Raw genomic sequence first — 21,927 nt, 5'->3', positions numbered from 1 at the left:
AGACTCCCTACCCCTACCGACAGCAGACTCCCTACCCCTACCGACAGCAGACTCCCCAACCCTATCCTACCGACAGCAGACTCCCCAACCCTACCGACAGCAGACTCCCTAACCCTACCCTACCGACAGCAGACTCCCTACCCCTACCCTACCGACAGCAGACTCCCTTCCCCTACCAACAGCAGACTCCCTAACCCTACCGACAGCAGACTCCCCACCCCTACCGACAGCAGACTCCCCACCCCTACCGACAGCAGACTCCCCACCCCTACCGACAGCAGACTCCCTAACCTTACCCTACCGACAGCAGACTCCCTAAACTTACCCTACCGACAGCAGACTCCCTACCCCTACCGACAGCAGACTCCCTACACCTACTGACAGCAGACTCCCTAACCCTACCGACAGCAGACTCCCTAACCCTACCCTACCGACAGCAGACTCCCTAACCCAACCCTACCGACAGCAGACTCCCTACCCCTACCCTACCGACAGCAGACTCCCTACCCCTACCCTACCGACAGCAGACTCCCTACCCCTACCCTACCGACAGCAGACTCCCTAACCCTGCCCTACCGACAGCAGACTCCCTAACCCTGCCCTACCGACAGCAGACTCCCTAACCCTGCCCTACCGACAGCAGACTCCCTAACCCTGCCCTACCGACAGCAGACTCCCTAACCCTACCCTACCGACAGCAGACTCCCTAACCCTACCCTACCGACAGCAGACTCCCTAACCCTACCCTACCGACAGCAGACTCCCTAACCCTACCCTACTGACAGCAGACTCCCTACCCCTACCCTACCGACAGCAGAATCCCTACCCCTACCCTACCGACAGCAGACTCCCTACCCCTACCCTACCGACAGCAGACTCCCTAACCCTACCCTACCGACAGCAGACTCCCTACCCCTACCGACAGCAGACTCCCTACCCCTACCCTACCGACAGCTGACTCCCTACCCCTACCGACAGCAGACTCCCTACCCCTGCCCTATCGACAGCAGACTCCCTAACCCTACCCTACCGACAGCAGACTCCCTAACCCTACCCTACCGACAGCAGACTCCCTACCCCTACCGACAGCAGACTCCCTACCCCTACCCTACCGACAGCAGACTCCCTACCCCTACTCTACCGACAGCAGACTCCCTACCCCTACCCTACCGACAGCAGACTCCCTAACCCTGCCCTACCGACAGCAGACTCTCTACCCTACCGACAGCAAACTCCCTACCCCTACCGACAGCAGACTCCCTAGCCTACCGACAGCAGACTCCCTACCCTACCGACAGCAGACTCCCTACCCCTACCCTACCGACAGCAGACTCCCTACCCCTACTCTACCGACAGCAGACTCCCTACCCCTACCCTACCGACAGCAGACTCCCTAACCCTGCCCTACCGACAGCAGACTCTCTACCCTACCGACAGCAAACTCCCTACCCCTACCGACAGCAGACTCCCTAGCCTACCGACAGCAGACTCCCTACCCTACAGACAGCAGAATCCCAAACCCAACCAACAGCAGACTCCCTACCCCTACCCTACCGACAGCAAACTCCCTAACCCTACCGACAGCAGACTCCCTAACCCTACCAACAGCAGACTCCCTTCCCCTACCCTACCGACAGCAGACTCCCTACCCCTACCCTACCGGCAGGAGACTCCTTACCCTACTGACAAAAGACTCCCTACCCCTACCCTACCAACAGCAGACTCCCTACCGACAGCAGACTCCCTACCCCTACCGACAGCAGACTCCCTACCCCTGCCCTATCGACAGCAGACTCCCTAACCCTACCCTATCGACAGCAGACTCCATACCCCTACCCGACCGACAGCAGACTCCATACCCATACCCTACCGACAGCAGACTCCCTACCCCTACCCTATCGACAGCAGACTCCCTAACCCTACCCTATCGACAGCAGACTCCATACCCCTACCCGACCGACAGCAGACTCCATACCCATACCCTACCGACAGCAGACTCCCTACCCCTACCCTACCGACAGCAGACTCCCTACCCCTACCCTACCGACGGTAGACTCCCTACCCCTACCCCTACCCTACCGACAGCAGATTCCCTACCCCTACCCTACCGACAGCAGACTCCCTAACCCTACCCTACCAATAGCAGACTCCCTACCCCTACCGACAGCAGACTCCCTACCCTACCGACAGCAGACTCCCTACCCCTACCCTACCGACAGCAGACTCCCTTCCCCTACCAACAGCAGACTCCCTAACCCTACCGACAGCAGACTCCCCACCCCTACCGACAGCAGACTCCCCACCCCTACCGACAGCAGACTCCCCACCCCTACCGACAGCAGACTCCCTAACCTTACCCTACCGACAGCAGACTCCCTAAACTTACCCTACCGACAGCAGACTCCCTACCCCTACCGACAGCAGACTCCCTACACCTACTGACAGCAGACTCCCTAACCCTACCGACAGCAGACTCCCTAACCCTACCCTACCGACAGCAGACTCCCTAACCCAACCCTACCGACAGCAGACTCCCTACCCCTACCCTACCGACAGCAGACTCCCTACCCCTACCCTACCGACAGCAGACTCCCTACCCCTACCCTACCGACAGCAGACTCCCTAACCCTGCCCTACCGACAGCAGACTCCCTAACCCTGCCCTACCGACAGCAGACTCCCTAACCCTGCCCTACCGACAGCAGACTCCCTAACCCTGCCCTACCGACAGCAGACTCCCTAACCCTGCCCTACCGACAGCAGACTCCCTAACCCTACCCTACCGACAGCAGACTCCCTAACCCTACCCTACCGACAGCAGACTCCCTAACCCTACCCTACCGACAGCAGACTCCCTAACCCTACCCTACCGACAGCAGACTCCCTACCCCTACCCTACCGACAGCAGAATCCCTACCCCTACCCTACCGACAGCAGACTCCCTACCCCTACCCTACCGACAGCAGACTCCCTAACCCTACCCTACCGACAGCAGACTCCCTACCCCTACCGACAGCAGACTCCCTACCCCTACCCTACCGACAGCAGACTCCCTACCCCTACCGACAGCAGACTCCCTACCCCTATCCTACCGGCAGCAGACTCCCTACCCTACCGACAGCAAACTCCCTACCCCTACCGACAGCAGACTCCCTAGCCTACCGACAGCAGAATCCCAAACCCAACCGACAGCAGACTCCCTACCCCTACCCTACCGACAGCAAACTCCCTAACCCTACCGACAGCAAACTCCCTACCCTACCGGCAGGAGACTCCTTACCCTGCCCTACCGACAGGAGACTCCTTACCCTGCCCTACCGACAGCAGACTCCCTAACCCTGCCCTACCGACAGCAGACTCCCTAACCCTCCCAGGTGGAGTTACCTGGCCCGACATCTCTACTATTAGCAGCAGGTAGAGTTACCTGGCCCGACATCCCTACTATTAGCAACAGGTACTACAGTCCTCTAGGTGGTACTACAGCCCTCTGGGTGGTACTACAGTCCTCTAGGTGGTACTACAGTCAGGTACTACAGTCCTCTAGGTGGTACTACAGTCCTATAGGTGGTACTACAGTCAGGTACTACAGCCCTCTAGGTGGTACTACAGTCCTATAGGTGGTACTACAGTCAGGTACTACAGCCCTCTAGGTGGTACTACAGCCCTCTCGGTGGTACTACAGCCCTCTAGGTGGTACTACAGCCCTCTAGGTGGTACTACAGCCAGGTACTACAGCCCTCTAGGTGATACAACAGCCAGGTACTACAGCCCTCTAGGTGATACAACAGTCAGGTACTACAGCCCTCTAGGTGGTACTACAGTCAGGTACTACAGCCCTCTAGGTGGTACTACAGCCCTCTAGGTGGTACTACAGTCAGGTACTACAGCCCTATAGGTGGTACTACAGTCAGATACTACAGTCCTCTAGATGGTACTACAGTCCTCTAGGTGGTACTACAGTCAGGTACTACAGCCCTCTGGGTGGTACTACAGCCCTCTGGGTGGTACTACAGCCCTCTGGGTGGAGCTGCTGTCAGGTACGACAGACTTCTGGCTGAACACTGTCCTGCACAGGAGCACCTTTCCACTCTCCCAGCAGTTCCCATGGTGACAGTTAGGGGGAACTACAGTGGTGGATGGATAAAGAGGTGTAAAGATTTGGGCCAATGGGTGAAGCTGTTGTAGGGCTCTCTGGCCCCACCTTCTGGGTAACACCACACAGACTCAACCTCACCAAACCACACAGACTGTCTCACCCTCACCGAACCACACAGACTGTCTCACCCTCACCGAACCACAGACTGTCTCACCCTCAAAGAACCACACAGACTGTCTCGCCCTCACCGAACCACACAGACTGTCTCGCCCTCACCGAACCACACAGACTGTCTCGCCCTCACCGAACCACACAGACTGTCTCGCCCTCACCGAACCACACAGACTGTCTCGCCCTCACCGAACCACACAGACTGTCTCGCCCTCACCGAACCACACAGACTGTCTCGCCCTCACCGAACCACACAGACTGTCTCGCCCTCACCGAACCACACAGACTGTCTCGCCCTCACCGAACCACACAGACTGTCTCACCCTCACCGAACCACACAGACTGTCTCACCCTCACCGAACCACACAGACTGTATCACCCTCACCGAACCACACAGACTGTCTCACCCTCACCGAACCACACAGACTGTCTCACCCTCACCGAACCACACAGACTGTCTCACCCTCACCGAACCACACAGACTGTCTCACCCTCACCGAACCACACAGACTGTCTCACCCTCACCGAACCACACAGACTGTCTCACCCTCACCGAACCACACAGACTGTCTCACCCTCACCGAACCACACAGACTGTCTCACCCTCACCGAACCACACAGACTGTCTCACCCTCACCGAACCACACAGACTGTCTCACCCTCACCGAACCACACAGACTGTCTCACCCTCACCGAACCACACAGACTGTATCACCCTCACCGAACCACACAGACTGTCTCACCCTCACCGAACCACACAGACTGTCTCACCCTCACCGAACCACACAGACTGTCTCACCCTCACCGAACCACACAGACTGTCTCACCCTCACCGAACCACACAGACTGTATCACCCTCACCGAACCACACAGACTGTCTCACCCTCACCGAACCACACAGACTGTCTCACCCTCACCGAACCACACAGACTGTATCACCCTCACCGAACCACACAGACTGTATCACCCTCACCGAACCACACAGACTGTATCACCCTCACCGAACCACACAGACTGTCTCACCCTCACCGAACCACACAGACTGTCTCACCCTCACCGAACCACACAGACTGTATCACCCTCACCGAACCACACAGACTGTCTCACCCTCACCGAACCACACAGACTGTCTCACCCTCACCGAACCACACAGACTGTCTCACCCTCACCGAACCACACAGACTGTCTCACCCTCACCGAACCACACAGACTGTCTCACCCTCACCGAACCACACAGACTGTCTCACCCTCACCGAACCACACAGACTGTCTCACCCTCACCGAACCACACAGACTGTCTCACCCTCACCGAACCACACAGACTGTCTCACCCTCACCGAACCACACAGACTGTCTCACCCTCACCGAACCACACAGACTGTCTCACCCTCACCGAACCACACAGACTGTCTCACCCTCACCGAACCACACAGACTGTCTCACCCTCACACGAACCACACAGACTGTCTCACCCTCACCGAACCACACAGACTGTCTCACCCTCACCGAACCACACAGACTGTCTCACCCTCACCGAACCACACAGACTGTCTCACCCTCACCGAACCACACAGACTGTCTCACCCTCACCGAACCACACAGACTGTCTCACCCTCACCGAACCACACAGACTGTCTCACCCTCACCGAACCACACAGACTGTCTCACCCTCACCGAACCACACAGACTGTCTCACCCTCACCGAACCACACAGACTGTCTCACCCTCACCGAACCACACAGACTGTCTCACCCTCACCGAACCACACAGACTGTATCACCCTCACCGAACCACACAGACTGTCTCACCCTCACCGAACCAACACAGACTGTCTCACCCTCACCGAACCACACAGACTGTCTCACCCTCACCGAACCACACAGACTGTCTCACCCTCACCGAACCACACAGACTGTCTCACCCTCACCGAACCACACAGACTGTCTCACCCTCACCAAACCGCAATGAGAGAACTGGAATTACGTAAACAAACAAATCATTGTAATCATATTTAAAAAGGGCTGGACAGATGAACAGAGTGAATAGGGGAATGGGGGCTCTGGTCTGAAGTAGTACACTATATAGGGAATAGGGCTCTGGTCTAAAGTAGTGCACTATGTAGGGAATAGGGCTCTGGTCTAAAGTAGTGCACTATATAGGGAATAGGGCTCTGGTCTGAAGTAGTACACTATATAGGGAATAGGGCTCTGGTCTAAAGTAGTGCACTATATAGGGAATAGGGCTCTGGTCTGAAGTAGTACACTATATAGGGAATAGGGCTCTGGTCTAAAGTAGTGCACTATATAGGGAATAGGGCTCTGGTCTAAAGTAGTGCACTATATAGGGAATAGGGCTCTGGTCTATAGTAGTGCACTATATAGGGAATAGGGCTCTGGTCTAAAGTAGTGCACTATATAGGGAATAGGGTGCCATTTGGGACGCAAAGAGACAGGAATAGAAGTGAAGGAGAGAGGTTATTCTGTGTGTAGCCATGACAACATGGGGGTGGTCCCTCCTCCAAACACCCACACATCTATCTAACCTTATGTGTAGCCATGACAACATGGGGGTGGTCCCTCCTCCAAACACCCAGACGGTGAAGAAGACAATGAGGAGGGTGGTGGTGAACGTCATCTGACGGGCGTAGGTAGCTGTGTCCCGGATTGCCAGGGCAAACGCCATTGCCCCCCGCAGGCCTGGAGGGGAACACACAAGCAAATCACTCAATCAAGCGTATTTTTAAAGCCCCTTTATACATCAGCAGCTGTCAAAGTCCTTTAGAGTAAATCCACCTAGCTAGTGACGTCTGGAGAGGAACCCACGGTAAAACCACCTAGCTAGTGACGTCTGGAGAGGAACCCACGGTAACACCACCTAGCTAGTGACGTCTGGAGAGGAACCCACAGTAAATCCACCTAGCTAGTGACGTCTGGAGAGGAACCCACAGTAAATCCACCTAGCTAGTGACGTCTGGAGAGGAACCCACAGTAAATCCACCTAGCTAGTGACGTCTGGAGAGGAACCCACGGTAACACCACCTAGCTAGTGACGTCTGGAGAGGAAACCACATAATGGGTGGGTGTCAGAGCCCTGTGGAGTGGGTGGGTGTCATCAGAGTGCTGTGGAGTGGGTGGGTGTCATCAGAGCCCTGTGGAGTGGGTGGGTGTCAGAGCCCTGTGGAGTGGGTGGGTGTCAGAGCCCTGTGGAGTGGGTGGGTGTCATCAGAGTGCTATGGAGTGGGTGGGTGTCATTGTCCAAGATCATGTGTGGTTTAACTTTTCAATGCCCTTCATTGATTCCAGGATGCACTGAGGATTCTCCTTCAGTTCAGTCTGGGCTTTTTAGTAGACACTGAGGACTCTACTTCCAGTTCAGTCTGGGCTTTTTAGTAGAAACTGAGGACTCTACTTCAGTTCCGTCTGGGCTCTTTAGTAGACACTGAGGACTCTCCTTCCAGTTCAGTTTGTTGTCCACTATTACACCCAAGTATTTACAAGAGTCAACCGTGCCAATCTCACAGTTAGAGATGGGATGAAAAACATCTCCATTTATCCAAACTCCATGGTCTCCAGTACATCCAGGACCAAGTAGTTGCATCATTTCACAAAAGACTCCTCATCACACAGCTGACTATTGCAGTCTCCTCTCATCACACAGCTGACTATTGCAGTCTCCTCTCATCACACAGCTGACTATTGCAGTCTCCTCTCATCACACAGATGACTATTGCAGTCTCCTCTCATCACACAGATGACTATAGCAGTCTCCTCTCATCACACAGCTGACTATTGCAGTCTCCTCTCATCACACAGATGACTATAGCAGTCTCCTCTCATCACACAGCTGACTATTGCAGTCTCCTCTCATCACACAGCTGACTATAGCAGAGTCTCCTCTCATCACACAGATGACTATAGCAGTCTCCTCTCATCACACAGCTGACTATAGCAGTCTCCTCTCATCACACAGATGACTATAGCAGTCTCCTCTCATCACACAGATGACTATAGCAGTCTCCTCTCATCACACAGCTGACTATAGCAGTCTCCTCTCATCACACAGCTGACTATAGCAGTCTCCTCTCATCACACAGCTGACTATAGCAGTCTCCTCTCATCACACAGCTGACTATAGCAGTCTCCTCTCATCACACAGCTGACTATAGCAGAGTCTCCTCTCATCACACAGATGACTATAGCAGAGTCTCCTCCCATCACACAGCTGACTATAGCAGAGTCTCCTCCCATCACACAGCTGACTATAGCAGAGTCTCCTCCCATCACACAGCTGACTATAGCAGAGTCTCCTCCCATCACACAGCTGACTATAGCAGAGTCTCCTCCCATCACACAGCTGACTATAGCAGAGTCTCCTCCCATCACACAGCTGACTATAGCAGAGTCTCCTCCCATCACACAGCTGACTATAGCAGTCTCCTCCCATCACACAGCTGACTATAGCAGAGTCTCCTCCCATCACACAGCTGACTATAGCAGAGTCTCCTCCCATCACACAGCTGACTATAGCAGAGTCTCCTCCCATCACACAGCTGACTATACAGTGCCTTGCGAAAGTATTCGGCCCCCTTGAACTTTGCGACCTTATGCCACATTTCAGGCTTCAAACATAAAGATATAAAACTGTATTATTTTGTGAAGAATCAACAACAAGTGGGACACAATCATGAAGTGGAATGACATTTATTGGATATTTCAAACTTTTTTAACAAATCAAAAACTGAAAAATTGGGCGTGCAAAATTATTCAGCCCCCTTAAGTTAATACTTTGTAGCGCCACCTTTTGCTGCGATTACAGCTGTAAGTCGCTTGGGGTATGTCTCTATCAGTTTTGCACATCGAGAGACTGAAATTTTTTCCCATTCCTCCTTGCAAAACAGCTCGAGCTCAATGACGTTGGATGGAGAGCATTTGTGAACAGCAGTTTTCAGTTCTTTCCACAGATTCTCGATTGGATTCAGGTCTGGACTTTGACTTGGCCATTCTAACACCTGGATATGTTTATTTTTGAACCATTCCATTGTAGTTTTTGCTTTATGTTTTGGATCATTGTCTTGTTGGAAGACAAATCTCCGTCCCAGTCTCAGGTATTTGCAGACTCCATCAGGGTTTCTTCCAGAATGGTCCTGTATTTGGCCCCATCCATCTTCCCATCAATTTTAACCATCTTCCCTGTCCCTGCTGAAGAAAAGCAGGCCCAAACCATGATGCTGCCACCACCATGTTTGACAGTGGGGATGGTGTGTTCAGCTGTGTTGCTTTTACGCCAAACATAACGTTTTGCATTGTTGCCAAAAAGTTCAATTTTGGTTTCATCTGACCAGAGCACCTTCTTCCACATGTTTGGTGTGTCTCCCAGGTGGCTTGTGGCAAACTTTAAACGACACTTTTTATGGATATCTTTAAGAAATGGATTTCTTCTTGCCACTCTTCCATAAAGGCCAGATTTGTGCAATATACGACTGATTGTTGTCCTATGGACAGAGTCTCCCACCTCAGCTGTAGATCTCTGCAGTTCATCCAGAGTGATCATGGGCCTCTTGGCTGCATCTCTGATCAGTCTTCTCCTTGTATGAGCTGAAAGTTTAGAGGGACGGCCAGGTCTTGGTAGATTTGCAGTGGTCTGATACTCCTTCCATTTCAATATTATCGCTTGCACAGTGCTCCTTGGGATGTTTAAAGCTTGGGAAATCTTTTTGTATCCAAATCCGGCTTTAAACTTCCTCACAACAGTATCTCGGACCTGCCTGGTGTGTTCCTTGTTCTTCATGATGCTCTCTGCGCTTTTAACGGACCTCTGAGACTATCACAGTGCAGGTGCATTTATACGGAGACTTGATTACACACAGGTGGATTGTATTTATCATCATTAGTCATTTAGGTCAACATTGGATCATTCAGAGATCCTCACTGAACTTCTGGAGAGAGTTTGCTGCACTGAAAGTAAAGGGGCTGAATAATTTTGCACGCCCAACTTTTCAGTTTCTGATTTGTTAAAAAAGTTTGAAATATCCAATAAATGTCGTTCCACTTCATGATTGTGTCCCACTTGTTGTTGATTCTTCACAAAAAAATACAGTTTTATATCTTTATGTTTGAAGCCTGAAATGTGGCAAAAGGTCGCAAAGTTCAAGGGGGCCGAATACTTTCGCAAGGCACTGTAGCAGTCTCCTCCCATCACACAGCTGACTATAGCAGAGTCTCCTCCCATCACACAGCTGACTATAGCAGAGTCTCCTCCCATCACACAGCTGACTATAGCAGTCTCCTCTCATCACACAGCTGACTATAGCAGAGTCTCCTCCCATCACACAGCTGACTATAGCAGAGTCTCCTCCCATCACACAGCTGACTATAGCAGAGTCTCCTCCCATCACACAGCTGACTATAGCAGAGTCTCCTCCCATCACACAGCTGACTATAGCAGAGTCTCCTCCCATCACACAGCTGACTATAGCAGAGTCTCCTCCCATCACACAGCTGACTATAGCAGAGTCTCCTCATCACACAGCTGACTATAGCAGAGTCTCCTCCCATCACACAGCTGACTATAGCAGAGTCATCAGAGAATGTCTAAGTGGCTCAGTTCATTGGTGTTTAAAGTCATTTGTATAAAGGGTAAACAGAGAAGGTGACAGGACCGTCCCCTGCGCAGCCTCCGTGTACATATCGGATCTGATACAGGCAGGTTCAGCCTTACCAACGCTGTTCTACTTGTCAGGTAGTTCACAATCCATTTGGCTTTATGTGGGTTTACGTTAATGTCCTTTAGCTTTTGGGCCTGCAGGTGGGGTTGTATGGTATTGAAAGCACTGGAGAAGTCAAAGAACATTGTTGTCACCACAGCCAGGCTTCTCCAGGTGTGGAGGAGGTAGGGCATCTTCAACACCAGTTTTTGGGCATCTAGGCACGTTGCAAAGGATCCAGATAGGCTGCCACCTCGACTCTTCATAAAAGGTTTTCATGACTTGTGTGAAGTCTTTCAGTGCAGTCCCTCCTGCTTTCTTTGAAATGGGTACTATGCAGGATGTTTAGTAGGAATATCTGTGAGTATTAGGGACAGGTTGAAAACATACTGCAGTCTTGACAGCCTGTTGATTAGCACACACCTGGAGTCCTCTGGCTTTCACCCCATCAGGTCCTACTGACTTCCTGGGATTGATCGTCTTCAGCAGCTTCACCAAATGTTCCTCCCAGATGCTCATGGGCTCAGTGCTTCCCAGACCCCCAGAGTCCAGCACCTCCCCAATCTGCTGTTGCTCTGCTGAGAAACTGGTTCAACTCTGTGGCTCTGTCCCTTCCCTCATCACTCTGTAGACGTCTCCTGGTGCTGTAGCCTGTCATCTCCTTCATACCATCCCAGACATCCTTCCTGTTATTGTCTTGCAGTTTTCTAATTTCAGTTTGTATTTTATGTCTTTCCTGTTCAGCCCTTTCACCTCGTTCTGTACTACTGTCAACTCATCTCTATTTCCACTATGTAAACCCTCCTTCCTGTTCAGCCCTTTCACCTCGTTCTGTACTACTGTCAACTCATCTCTATTTCCACTATGTAAACCCTCCTTCCTGATCAGCCCTTTCACCTCGTTCTGTACTACTGTCAACTCATCTCCATTTCCACTATGTAAACCCTCCTTCCTGATCAGCCCTTTCACCTCGTTCTGTACTACTGTCAACTCATCTCTATTTCCACTATGTAAACCCTCCTTCCTGTTCAGCCCTTTCATCTCGTTCTGTACTACTGTCAACTCATCTCCATTTCCACTATGTAAACCCTCCTTCCTGATCAGCCCTTTAATCTCGTTCTGTACTACTGTCAACTCATCTCTATTTCCACTATGTAAACCCTCCTTCCTGTTCAGCCCTTTAATCTCGTTCTGTACTACTGTCAACTCATCTCTATTTCCACTATGTAAACCCTCCTTCCTGTTCAGCCCTTTCATCTCGTTCTGTACTACTGTCAACTCATCTCTATTTCCACTATGTAAACCCTCCTTCCTGTTCAGCCCTTTCATCTCGTTCTGTACTACTGTCAACTCATCTCCATTTCCACTATGTAAACCCTCCTTCCTGTTCAGCCCTTTCACCTCGTTCTGTACTACTGTCAACTCATCTCTATTTCCACTATGTAAACCCTCCTTCCTGTTCAGCCCTTTAATCTCGTTCTGTACTACTGTCAACTCATCTCTATTTCCACTATGTAAACCCTCCTTCCTGTTCAGCCCTTTAATCTCGTTCTGTACTACTGTCAACTCATCTCCATTTCCACTATGTAAACCCTCCTTCCTGTTCAGCCCTTTAATCTCGTTCTGTACTACTGTCAACTCATCTCTATTTCCACTATGTAAACCCTCCTTCCTGATCAGCCCTTTAATCTCGTTCTGTACTACTGTCAACTCATCTCTATTTCCACTATGTAAACCCTCCTTCCTGTTCAGCCCTTTAATCTCGTTCTGTACTACTGTCAACTCATCTCTATTTCCACTATGTAAACCCTCCTTCCTGTTCAGCCCTTTAATCTCGTTCTGTACTACTGTCAACTCATCTCCATTTCCACTATGTAAACCCTCCTTCCTGATCAGCCCTTTCATCTCGTTCTGTACTACTGTCAACTCATCTCCATTTCCACTATGTAAACCCTCCTTCCTGTTCAGCCCTTTCACCTCGTTCTGTACTACTGTCAACTCATCTCTATTTCCACTATGTAAACCCTCCTTCCTGTTCAGCCCTTTAATCTCGTTCTGTACTACTGTCAACTCATCTCCATTTCCACTATGTAAACCCTCCTTCCTGATCAGCCCTTTCATCTCGTTCTGTACTACTGTCAACTCATCTCCATTTCCACTATGTAAACCCTCCTTCCTGATCAGCCCTTTCATCTCGTTCTGTACTACTGTCAACTCATCTCCATTTCCACTATGTAAACCCTCCTTCCTGATCAGCCCTTTCATCTCGTTCTGTACTACTGTCAACTCATCTCCATTTCCACTATGTAAACCCTCCTTCCTGATCATCCCTTTCATCTCATTCTGTACTACTGTCAACTCATCTCCATTTCCACTATGTAAACCCTCCTTCCTGATCAGCCCTTTCATCTCGTTCTGTACTACTGTCAACTCATCTCTATTTCCACTATGTAAACCCTCCTTCCTGTTCAGCCCTTTAATCTCGTTCTGTACTACTGTCAACTCATCTCCATTTCCACTATGTAAACCCTCCTTCCTGTTCAGCCCTTTAATCTCGTTCTGTACTACTGTCAACTCATCTCCATTTCCACTATGTAAACCCTCCTTCCTGTTCAGTGCCTCCGTGGTTTATTTTATGACACATGGCTTAATATTTGCATAACATTTCACAGTTTTGCTTGACACCACATTGTCAGTACAGGAGTTCATAGTTTTTTCTGAATGTGTAACGGACTATCAGATTCCAATCTGTACCTGCCAAGCAGCTCTGCAGATTCTCCTCCTAGTCATCTATAAATAGATTCCAATCTGTACCTGCCAAGCAGCTCTGCAGATCCTCCTCCTAGTCATCTATAAATAGATTCCAATCTGTACCTGCCAAGCAGCTCTGCAGATCCTCCTCCTAGTCATCTATAAATAGATTCCAATCTGTACCTGCCAAGCAGCTCTGCAGATTCTCCTCCCAGTCATCTATAAATAGATTCCAATCTGTACCTGCCAAGCAGCTCTGCAGATTCTCCTCCCAGTCATCTATAAATAGATTCCAATATGTGCGGTATTCTGGTAGCAGCTGGACCAGTGGGTGGTATTCTGGTAGCAGCTGGACCAGTGGGTGGTATTCTGGTAGCAACTGGACCAGTGGGTGGTATTCTGGTAGCAGCTGGACCAGTGGGTGGTATTCTGGTAGCGGCTGGTGGTATTCTGGTAGCAGCTGGACCAGTGGGTGGTATTCTGGTAGAAGCTGGACCAGTGAGTGGTATTCTGGTAGCAACTGGACCAGTGGGGGGTATTCTGGTAGCAGCTGGACCAGTGGGTGGTATTCTGGTAGCAGCTGGACCAGTGGGTGGTATTCTGGTAGCAGCTGGACCAGTGGGTGGTATTCTGGTAGCAGCTGGACCAGTGGGTGGTATTCTGGTAGCAGCTGGACCAGTGGGTGGTATTCTGGTAGCAGCTGGTGGTATTCTGGTAGCAGCTGGTGGTATTCTGGTAGCAGCTGGTGGTATTCTGGTAGAAGCTAGACCAGTGGGTGGTATTCTGGAAGCAGCTGGACCAGTGGGTGGTATTCTGGTAGCAGCTGGACCAGTGGGTTGGTATTCTGGTAGCGGCTGGTGGTATTCTGGTAGCAGCTGGACCAGTGGGTGGTATTCTGGTAGCGGCTGGTGGTATTCTGGTAGCAGCTGGACCAGTGGGTGGTATTCTGGTAGCAGCTGGACCAGTGGGTGGTATTCTGGTAGCAGCTGGACCAGTGGGTGGTATTCTGGTAGCAGCTGGACCAGTGGGTGGTACTCTGGTAGCAGCTGGACCAGTGTGCGGTATTCTGGTAGCGGCTGGTGGTATTCTGGTAGAAGCTAGACCAGTGGGTGGTATTCTGGTAGCAGCTGGACCAGTGTGCGGTATTCTGGTAGCAGCTGGACCAGTGTGCGGTATTCTGGTAGCAGCTGGACCAGTGGGTGGTATTCTGGTAGCAGCTGGACCAGTGTGCGGTATTCTGGTAGCAGCTGGACCAGTGGGTGGTATTCTGGTAGCAGCTGGACCAGTGGGTGGTATTCTGGTAGCAGCTGGACCAGTGTGCGGTATTCTGGTAGCGGATGGTGGTATTCTGGTAGAAGCTGGACCAGTGGGTGGTATTCTGGTAGCAGCTGGACCAGTGGGTGGTATTCTGGTAGCAGCTGGACCAGTGGGTGGTATTCTGGTAGCAGCTGGACCAGTGGGTGGTATTCTGGTAGAAGCTGGACCAGTGGGTGGTATTCTGGTAGCAGCTGGACCAGTGGGTGGTATTCTGGTAGCAGCTGGACCAGTGGGTGGTATTCTGGTAGCAGCTGGACCAGTGGGTGGTATTCTGGTAGCGGCTGGTGGTATTCTGGTAGCAGCTGGACCAGTGGGTGGTATTCTGGTAGCAGCTGGACCAGTGGGTGGTATTCTGGTAGCGGCTGGTGGTATTCTGGTAGCAGCTGGACCAGTGGGTGGTATTCTGGTAGCAGCTGGACCAGTGGGTGGTATTCTGGTAGCAGCTGGACCAGTGGGTGGTATTCTGGTAGCAGCTGGACCAGTGGGTGGTATTCTGGTAGCAGCTTGTGGTATTCTGGTAGAAGCTAGACCAGTGGGTGGTATTCTGGTAGCAGCTGGATGAGGTTGTGGTCAGATTGTTCCAGTGGAGGCAGAGCAGTCGAGCATTAGGCATCATTCACATTGGCATAGAGAAGGTCAATGGTCTTGTCCAGGTGAGTTGGAACTTTAACATACTGTATGAAGGTAGGAAGTGTCGCGGACAGAGATAACAGCCGACTCGGGTGATCGATTGAGTACGCCTGTGGTGACTTTGTGGATAGTGTGTGGCTAGTTCAGCGTTCGCGGACAGCGGGATGTAGACAACAAATCACTATCACGCTAGGGAACTCCCTAAGTAAATAGTAGGGTTGGCAGCCCACCGCTAACAGCTCCGCATGGAGGGAACAATCCCTCTCCTTCACTGGGACATGGTGTGACACCATTGATTGTTCATACAGGCAGACGCCTCATCCCTACTTTTCCCTGAACCTTCTGAGCTCCTGTCAGCTCTGATGGTGGTGAAACCATCCTGTTCCGCCTCCGTTAGCCAGGTTTCCGTAAAGTATAGTATACTTGTTTGCCGATGTAATCTCATACGTGAAGTTGTTGCTGATCAAATCAAATTGTATTCGTCACATGTGCCAAATACAACAAGTGTAGATCTTACAGTGAAATGCTGAATACGGGGCCTCCCGGGTGGCGCAGTGGTCTAGGGCACTGCATCGCAGCGCTAGCTGTGAAACCAGAGACTCTGGGTGCTCCCAGGCTCTGTCGCAGTCGGCCGCGACCGGGAGGTCCGTGGGGCGACGCACAATTGGCCTAGCGTCGTCCGGGTTAGGGAGGGTTTGGCCGGTAGGGATATCCTTGTCTCATCGCGCACCGGCGACTCCTGTGGCGAGCCGGGCGCAGTGCGCGCTAACCAAGGTAGCCAGGTGCACAGTGTTTCCTCCGACACATTGGTGCGGCTGGCTTCCGGGTTGGATGCAGTGCGTCTTGGTTGGGTTGTGTTTTGGAGGACGCATGGCTTTCGACCTGTAGTAGACCTCACAGTGAAATGCTGAATACAACAGGTGTAGTAGACCTTACAGTGAAATGCTGAATACAACAGGTGTAGTAGACCTCACAGTGAAATGCTGAATACAACACTGTGGACAATGTGGAGGCTATATACAAGGGGCACCGGTACAGAGTCAATATGGAGGCTATATACAGGGTGTTACGGTACGGAGTCAATGTGGAGGCTATATACAGGGGGTACCGGAACAGAGTCAATGTGGAGGCTATATACAGGGTGTTACGGTACAGAGTCAATATGGAGGCTATATACAGGGTGTTACGGTACAGAGTCAATGTGGAGGCTATATACAGGGTGTACCGGTACAGAGTCAATGTGGAGGCTATATACAGGGGGTACCGGTAGAGTCAATGTGGAGGCTATATACAGGGGTACTGTATGTAGTGGGGCTACTATACTGTTTCCTCTCAGGGGGGGGGGGGGGGGCAGGTCTAGATGTAGTGGGGTTACTATACTGTTTCCTCTCGGGGGGGGGGGGGGGGGGGGGGCAGGTCTAGATGTAGTGGGGCTACTATACTGTTTCCTCTCGGGGGGGGGGGGGGGGGTCTAGATGTAGCCATCATCGGCCTACACCACAGACGTCATCGGTCTACACCACAGACGTCATCGGTCTACACCACAGACGTCATCGGCCTACACCACAGACGTCATCGGTCTACACCACAGACGTCATCGGTCTACACCACAGACGTCATCGGTCTATACCACAGACATCATCGGTCTATACCACAGACATCATTGGTCTATACCACAGACATCATTGGTCTATACCACAGACATCATTGGTCTATACCACAGACATCACTGCTCTGTACCTGCAAACATCATCATGTGCTGTAAGTTGCCCCTGATCTTGTGTCTGCGTCCCAGGTTGAGCAGGAAGGAGAGGGGGTAGATGTTGGAGGCACGGCCTATGAAGATGGCCAGCTGACGGACGGGACAGTGTTGAGGATAGAAGTCGGTATACATAAAGGACATAAACTCTGCCGCAATGTGAAGAACACCCCACAGCCCTGTTTACCTTGAACTATCACCACTGACAGAACTATCAACTCTTAAAGGGGAATGGAAACACTATCCACTCTTAAAGGGGATGAGACCATCCTGTTACAATGGTAAGTATAAGGTCATACTGAAAACTAACAATTCATTTGGCTTCCACAGGGTGTCAGCAGTCTATGTTCAAGGTTTAAGGCTTGTAACTTGAAAAACGAATAAGAAACATCAGTTTTAGTACATGAACATGGTCTTGGAAATTCGTGTTGGCGTGCGCCATGAAGACAGGACCTGCTAAAAATCAGTTTCCGTAAGAAATATTATAGTTTGATTACATTTTAGGGTGTCTGAGGATTAAATAGAAACATATTTTGACTTGTTGAAGCAAAGTTTCTGGGTAGATTTTTTGATTCCTTTCTCTGAATGTTGAACGAGTGGATTACTCAAATCGATGGCGCCAACTAAACAGACTTTTTGGGATATAAAGAAGGATTTTATCTAACAAAACGACACTGCATGTTGTAGCTGGGACCCTTTGGATGACAAATCAGAGGAAGATATTCAAAAAGTGAATATTTAATCGCTATTTTGTATTTGTGAATTTATAAAACCTGTGTCGGTGGAAAAATATTTGATGTGTGGCGCCGTGTAGCCCTGTTACTAGGTCGTTCCTCTGTAGCCCTGTTACTAGGTCGTTCCTCTGTAGCCCTGTTACTAGGTCGTTCCTCTGTAGCCCTGTTACTAGGTCGTTCCTCTGTAGCCCTGTTACTAGGTCGTTCCTCTGTAGCCCTGTTACTAGGTCGTTCATCTGTAGCCCTGTTACTAGGTAGTCACTCTGTAGCCCTGTTACTAGGTCGTTCCTCTGTAGCCCTGTTACTAGGTAGTCACTCTGTAGCCCTGTTACTAGGTCGTTCCTCTGTAGCCCTGTTACTAGGTCGATCCTCTGTAGCCCTGTTACTAGGTCGATCCTCTGTAGCCCTGTTACTAGGTCGTTCCTCTGTAGCCCTGTTACTAGGTCGTTCCTCTGTAGCCCTGTTACTAGGTAGTCACTCTGTAGCCCTGTTACTAGGTAGTCACTCTGTAGCCCTGTTACTAGGTCGTTCCTCTGTAGCCCTGTTACTAGGTAGTTCCTCTGTAGCCCTGTTACTAGGTCGTTCCTCTGTAGCCCTGTTACTAGGTAGTCACTCTGTAGCCCTGTTACTAGGTAGTCACTCTGTAGCCCTGTTACTAGGTAGTCACTCTGTAGCCCTGTTACTAGGTAGTCACTCTGTAGCCCTGTTACTAGGTCGTTCCTCTGTAGCCCTGTTACTAGGTAGTCCCTCTGTAGCCCTGTTACTAGGTAGTCACTCTGTAGCCCTGTTACTAGGTCGTTCCTCTGTAGCCCTGTTACTAGGTCGTTCCTCTGTAGCCCTGTTACTAGGTCGTTCCTCTGTAGCCCTGTTACTAGGTCGTTCCTCTGTAGCCCTGTTACTAGGTCGTTCCTCTGTAGCCCTGTTACTAGGTCGTTCCTCTGTAGCCCTGTTACTAGGTAGTCCCTCTGTAGCCCTGTTACTAGGTAGTCACTCTGTAGCCCTGTTACTAGGTCGTTCCTCTGTAGCCCTGTTACTAGGTCGTTCCTCTGTAGCCCTGTTACTAGGTAGTCACTCTGTAGCCCTGTTACTAGGTAGTCACTCTGTAGCCCTGTTACTAGGTCGTTCCTCTGTAGCCCTGTTACTAGGTAGTTCCTCTGTAGCCCTGTTACTAGGTAGTCCCTCTGTAGCCCTGTTACTAGGTCGTTCCTCTGTAGCCCTGTTACTAGGTCGTTCCTCTGTAGCCCTGTTACTAGGTCGTTCCTCTGTAGCCCTGTTACTAGGTCGTTCCTCTGTAGCCCTGTTACTAGGTCGTTCCTCTGTAGCCCTGTTACTAGGTCGTTCCTCTGTAGCCCTGTTACTAGGTAGTCACTCTGTAGCCCTGTTACTAGGTAGTTACTCTGTAGCCCTGTTACTAGGTAGTCACTCTGTAGCCCTGTTACTAGGTAGTCACTCTGTAGCCCTGTTACTAGGTAGTCACTCTGTAGCCCTGTTACTAGGTAGTCACTCTGTAGCCCTGTTACTAGGTAGTCACTCTGTAGCCCTGTTACTAGGTAGTCACTCTGTAGCCCTGTTACTAGGTAGTCACTCTGTAGCCCTGTTACTAGGTAGTCACTCTGTAGCCCTGTTACTAGGTAGTCACTCTGTAGCCCTGTTACTAGGTAGTCACTCTGTAGCCCTGTTACTAGGTAGTCACTCTGTAGCCCTGTTACTAGGTATTCACTCTGTAGCCCTGTTACTAGGTAGTTACTCTGTAGCCCTGTTACTAGGTAGTTCCTCTGTAATATATTTTGTTTTAATGTTTTGTTAGCTCCACCTTACTTTGCTAGACTGAAGTTGACATAGCTAATTTACTGGAAAAAATAAATGTCCCTGTATTTGCTGTGTGTGTGTTGACAAAACATACAAGACAGGTAGCTTCTTAACGCCAACTTATATATTTGGGTTCAGTTGTTTTAACAAAACGTTTGTTTGTTTCCTGGCATCTTCATCCCTGAGGAGAATGTTCAGGAGGCAGAGGAGGTACAAGCATATCCCATGTTATTTCAAGACACAATCTGTCATCCCTGAGGCCATTTTGGATATAAACTGGACAATATACAGTGATTCTTGAAAATACCTATAGCCTAATAGCCTTAATTATTTACCAACAGGAAAGAACGGTTAGTACAGCATTCCAAACTGACCCCTGGGTGCCAGAGTGTTACTGTGCTGCGTGGAGAAGAGGTCCACCGGGACCATCACTAAACAGGTCCACCGGCACCCTCACCACAGAGGTCCACCGGGACCTTCACTAAAGAGGTCCTCCGGGACCCTCACTAAACAGGTCCACCGGCACCCTCAATACAGAGGTCCACCGGGACCTTCACTAAAGAGGTTTACCGGGACCCTCACTAAAGAGGTTTACCGGGACCCTCACTAAAGAGGTCCACCGGGACCCTCACTAAAGAAGCCCACCGGGACCATCACTAGAGCTCCACCAGGACCCTCACTAGAGCTCCACCGGGACCCTCACTAGAGCTCTACCGGGACCCTCACTAAAGAGATCCACTGGGACCATCACTAAAGAGATCCACTGGGACCCTCACTAAAGAGCTCGGGGCCCAGCCAGATTGATCTCACGACCATCAGTATACAACGGAGTCCTGCTCATATCCTCCACAGATGAAGCTGATGGAGAGAGAGATCAGTGAAGACCAGAACTACACAACAGATGGAGCTGATGGAGAGAGAGATCAGTGAAGACCAGAACTACACCACAGATGGAGCTGACGGAGAGAGAGATCAGTGAAGACCAGAACTACACCACAGATGGAGCTGACGGAGAGAGAGATCAGTGAAGACCAGAACTACACCACAGATCGAGCTGAGGAAGAGAGAGATCAGTGAAGACCAGAACTATACCACAGATGGAGCTGATGGAGAGAGATCAGTGAAGACCAGAACTATACCACAGATGGAGCTGACGGAGAGAGAGATCAGTGAAGACCAGAACTCGCTGTAAGAACCTGAGAGATCAGAATCATCACAGTCTTAGCCAAGATATATTATCGAAGAGAATGTGTAAAATTCTAAATGCGTAGTCTTTGATAGCAAGCTGAAGGAGTTGTTCAATGTCTGCCATGAGCCTGGTTGTCGAGCAGGTGTCACCAGTTCAACCCTGAAAATAAATGGTTTTGCCATCACCAAGGAGACAGTGTGTTGTGGGCCACAGGAGGAAGTGGGAAGGTTGTTAGCAGGGAATCTGTTGGTGCCATCAGCGGTCTTCCTTACTGGCTGCTCATGAGCAGTGACCTGTGACCCATTGCCAAAGGTGTGAGGAAACAGCTGGTGGCCATCGGAAAGCCAGAGGTACTGTCATATATTTTATAGTAAAATCAGAACTGATTATGATGATTCCAGTCAGTGATACAGGGGTCTTGTGTATTCCCTGTGTCTCAGGCACTGTCATGGGTGAGGGCATTAACACACTGGAGACGCACTGAACTGCTGTGAGCAGGCTACAACACAGGAGAGACAGACAGCAGGCTACAACACAGGAGAGACAGACAGCAGGCTACAACACAGGAGAGACAGACAGCAGGCTACAACACAGGAGAGACAGACAGCAGGCTACAACACAGGAGAGACAGACAGCAGGCTACAACACAGGAGAGACAGACAGCAGGCTACAACACAGGAGAGACAGACAGCAGGCTACAACACAGGAGAGACAGACAGCAGGCTACAGCACAGGAGAGACAGACAGCAGGCTACAACACAGGAGAGGC

The 21,927-nt window shown here is 50.7% G+C and overlaps 1 protein-coding gene across 1 annotated transcript in view; it reads right to left on the bottom strand.

The window, feature by feature from the left end:
• The window catches only part of LOC139412169 (solute carrier family 9 member 7), a 191,953-nt gene that overhangs the window by 119,747 nt on the left and 50,279 nt on the right, over positions 1-21,927 (bottom strand). The window contains exons 11-12 of the mRNA XM_071159018.1: positions 17,408-17,519; positions 6,809-6,962 (exon numbers count right to left, since the gene is read on the bottom strand). Coding sequence (XP_071015119.1) covers positions 6,809-6,962; positions 17,408-17,519 — 266 coding nt within the window. The remainder of the gene's footprint in view (positions 1-6,808; positions 6,963-17,407; positions 17,520-21,927) is intronic.

This window comes from Oncorhynchus clarkii, chromosome 1 (assembly GCF_045791955.1).
Source record: "Oncorhynchus clarkii lewisi isolate Uvic-CL-2024 chromosome 1, UVic_Ocla_1.0, whole genome shotgun sequence".
Lineage (NCBI taxonomy): Eukaryota > Metazoa > Chordata > Actinopteri > Salmoniformes > Salmonidae > Oncorhynchus > Oncorhynchus clarkii.
This window is presented reverse-complemented; position numbering and strand designations above follow the sequence as displayed.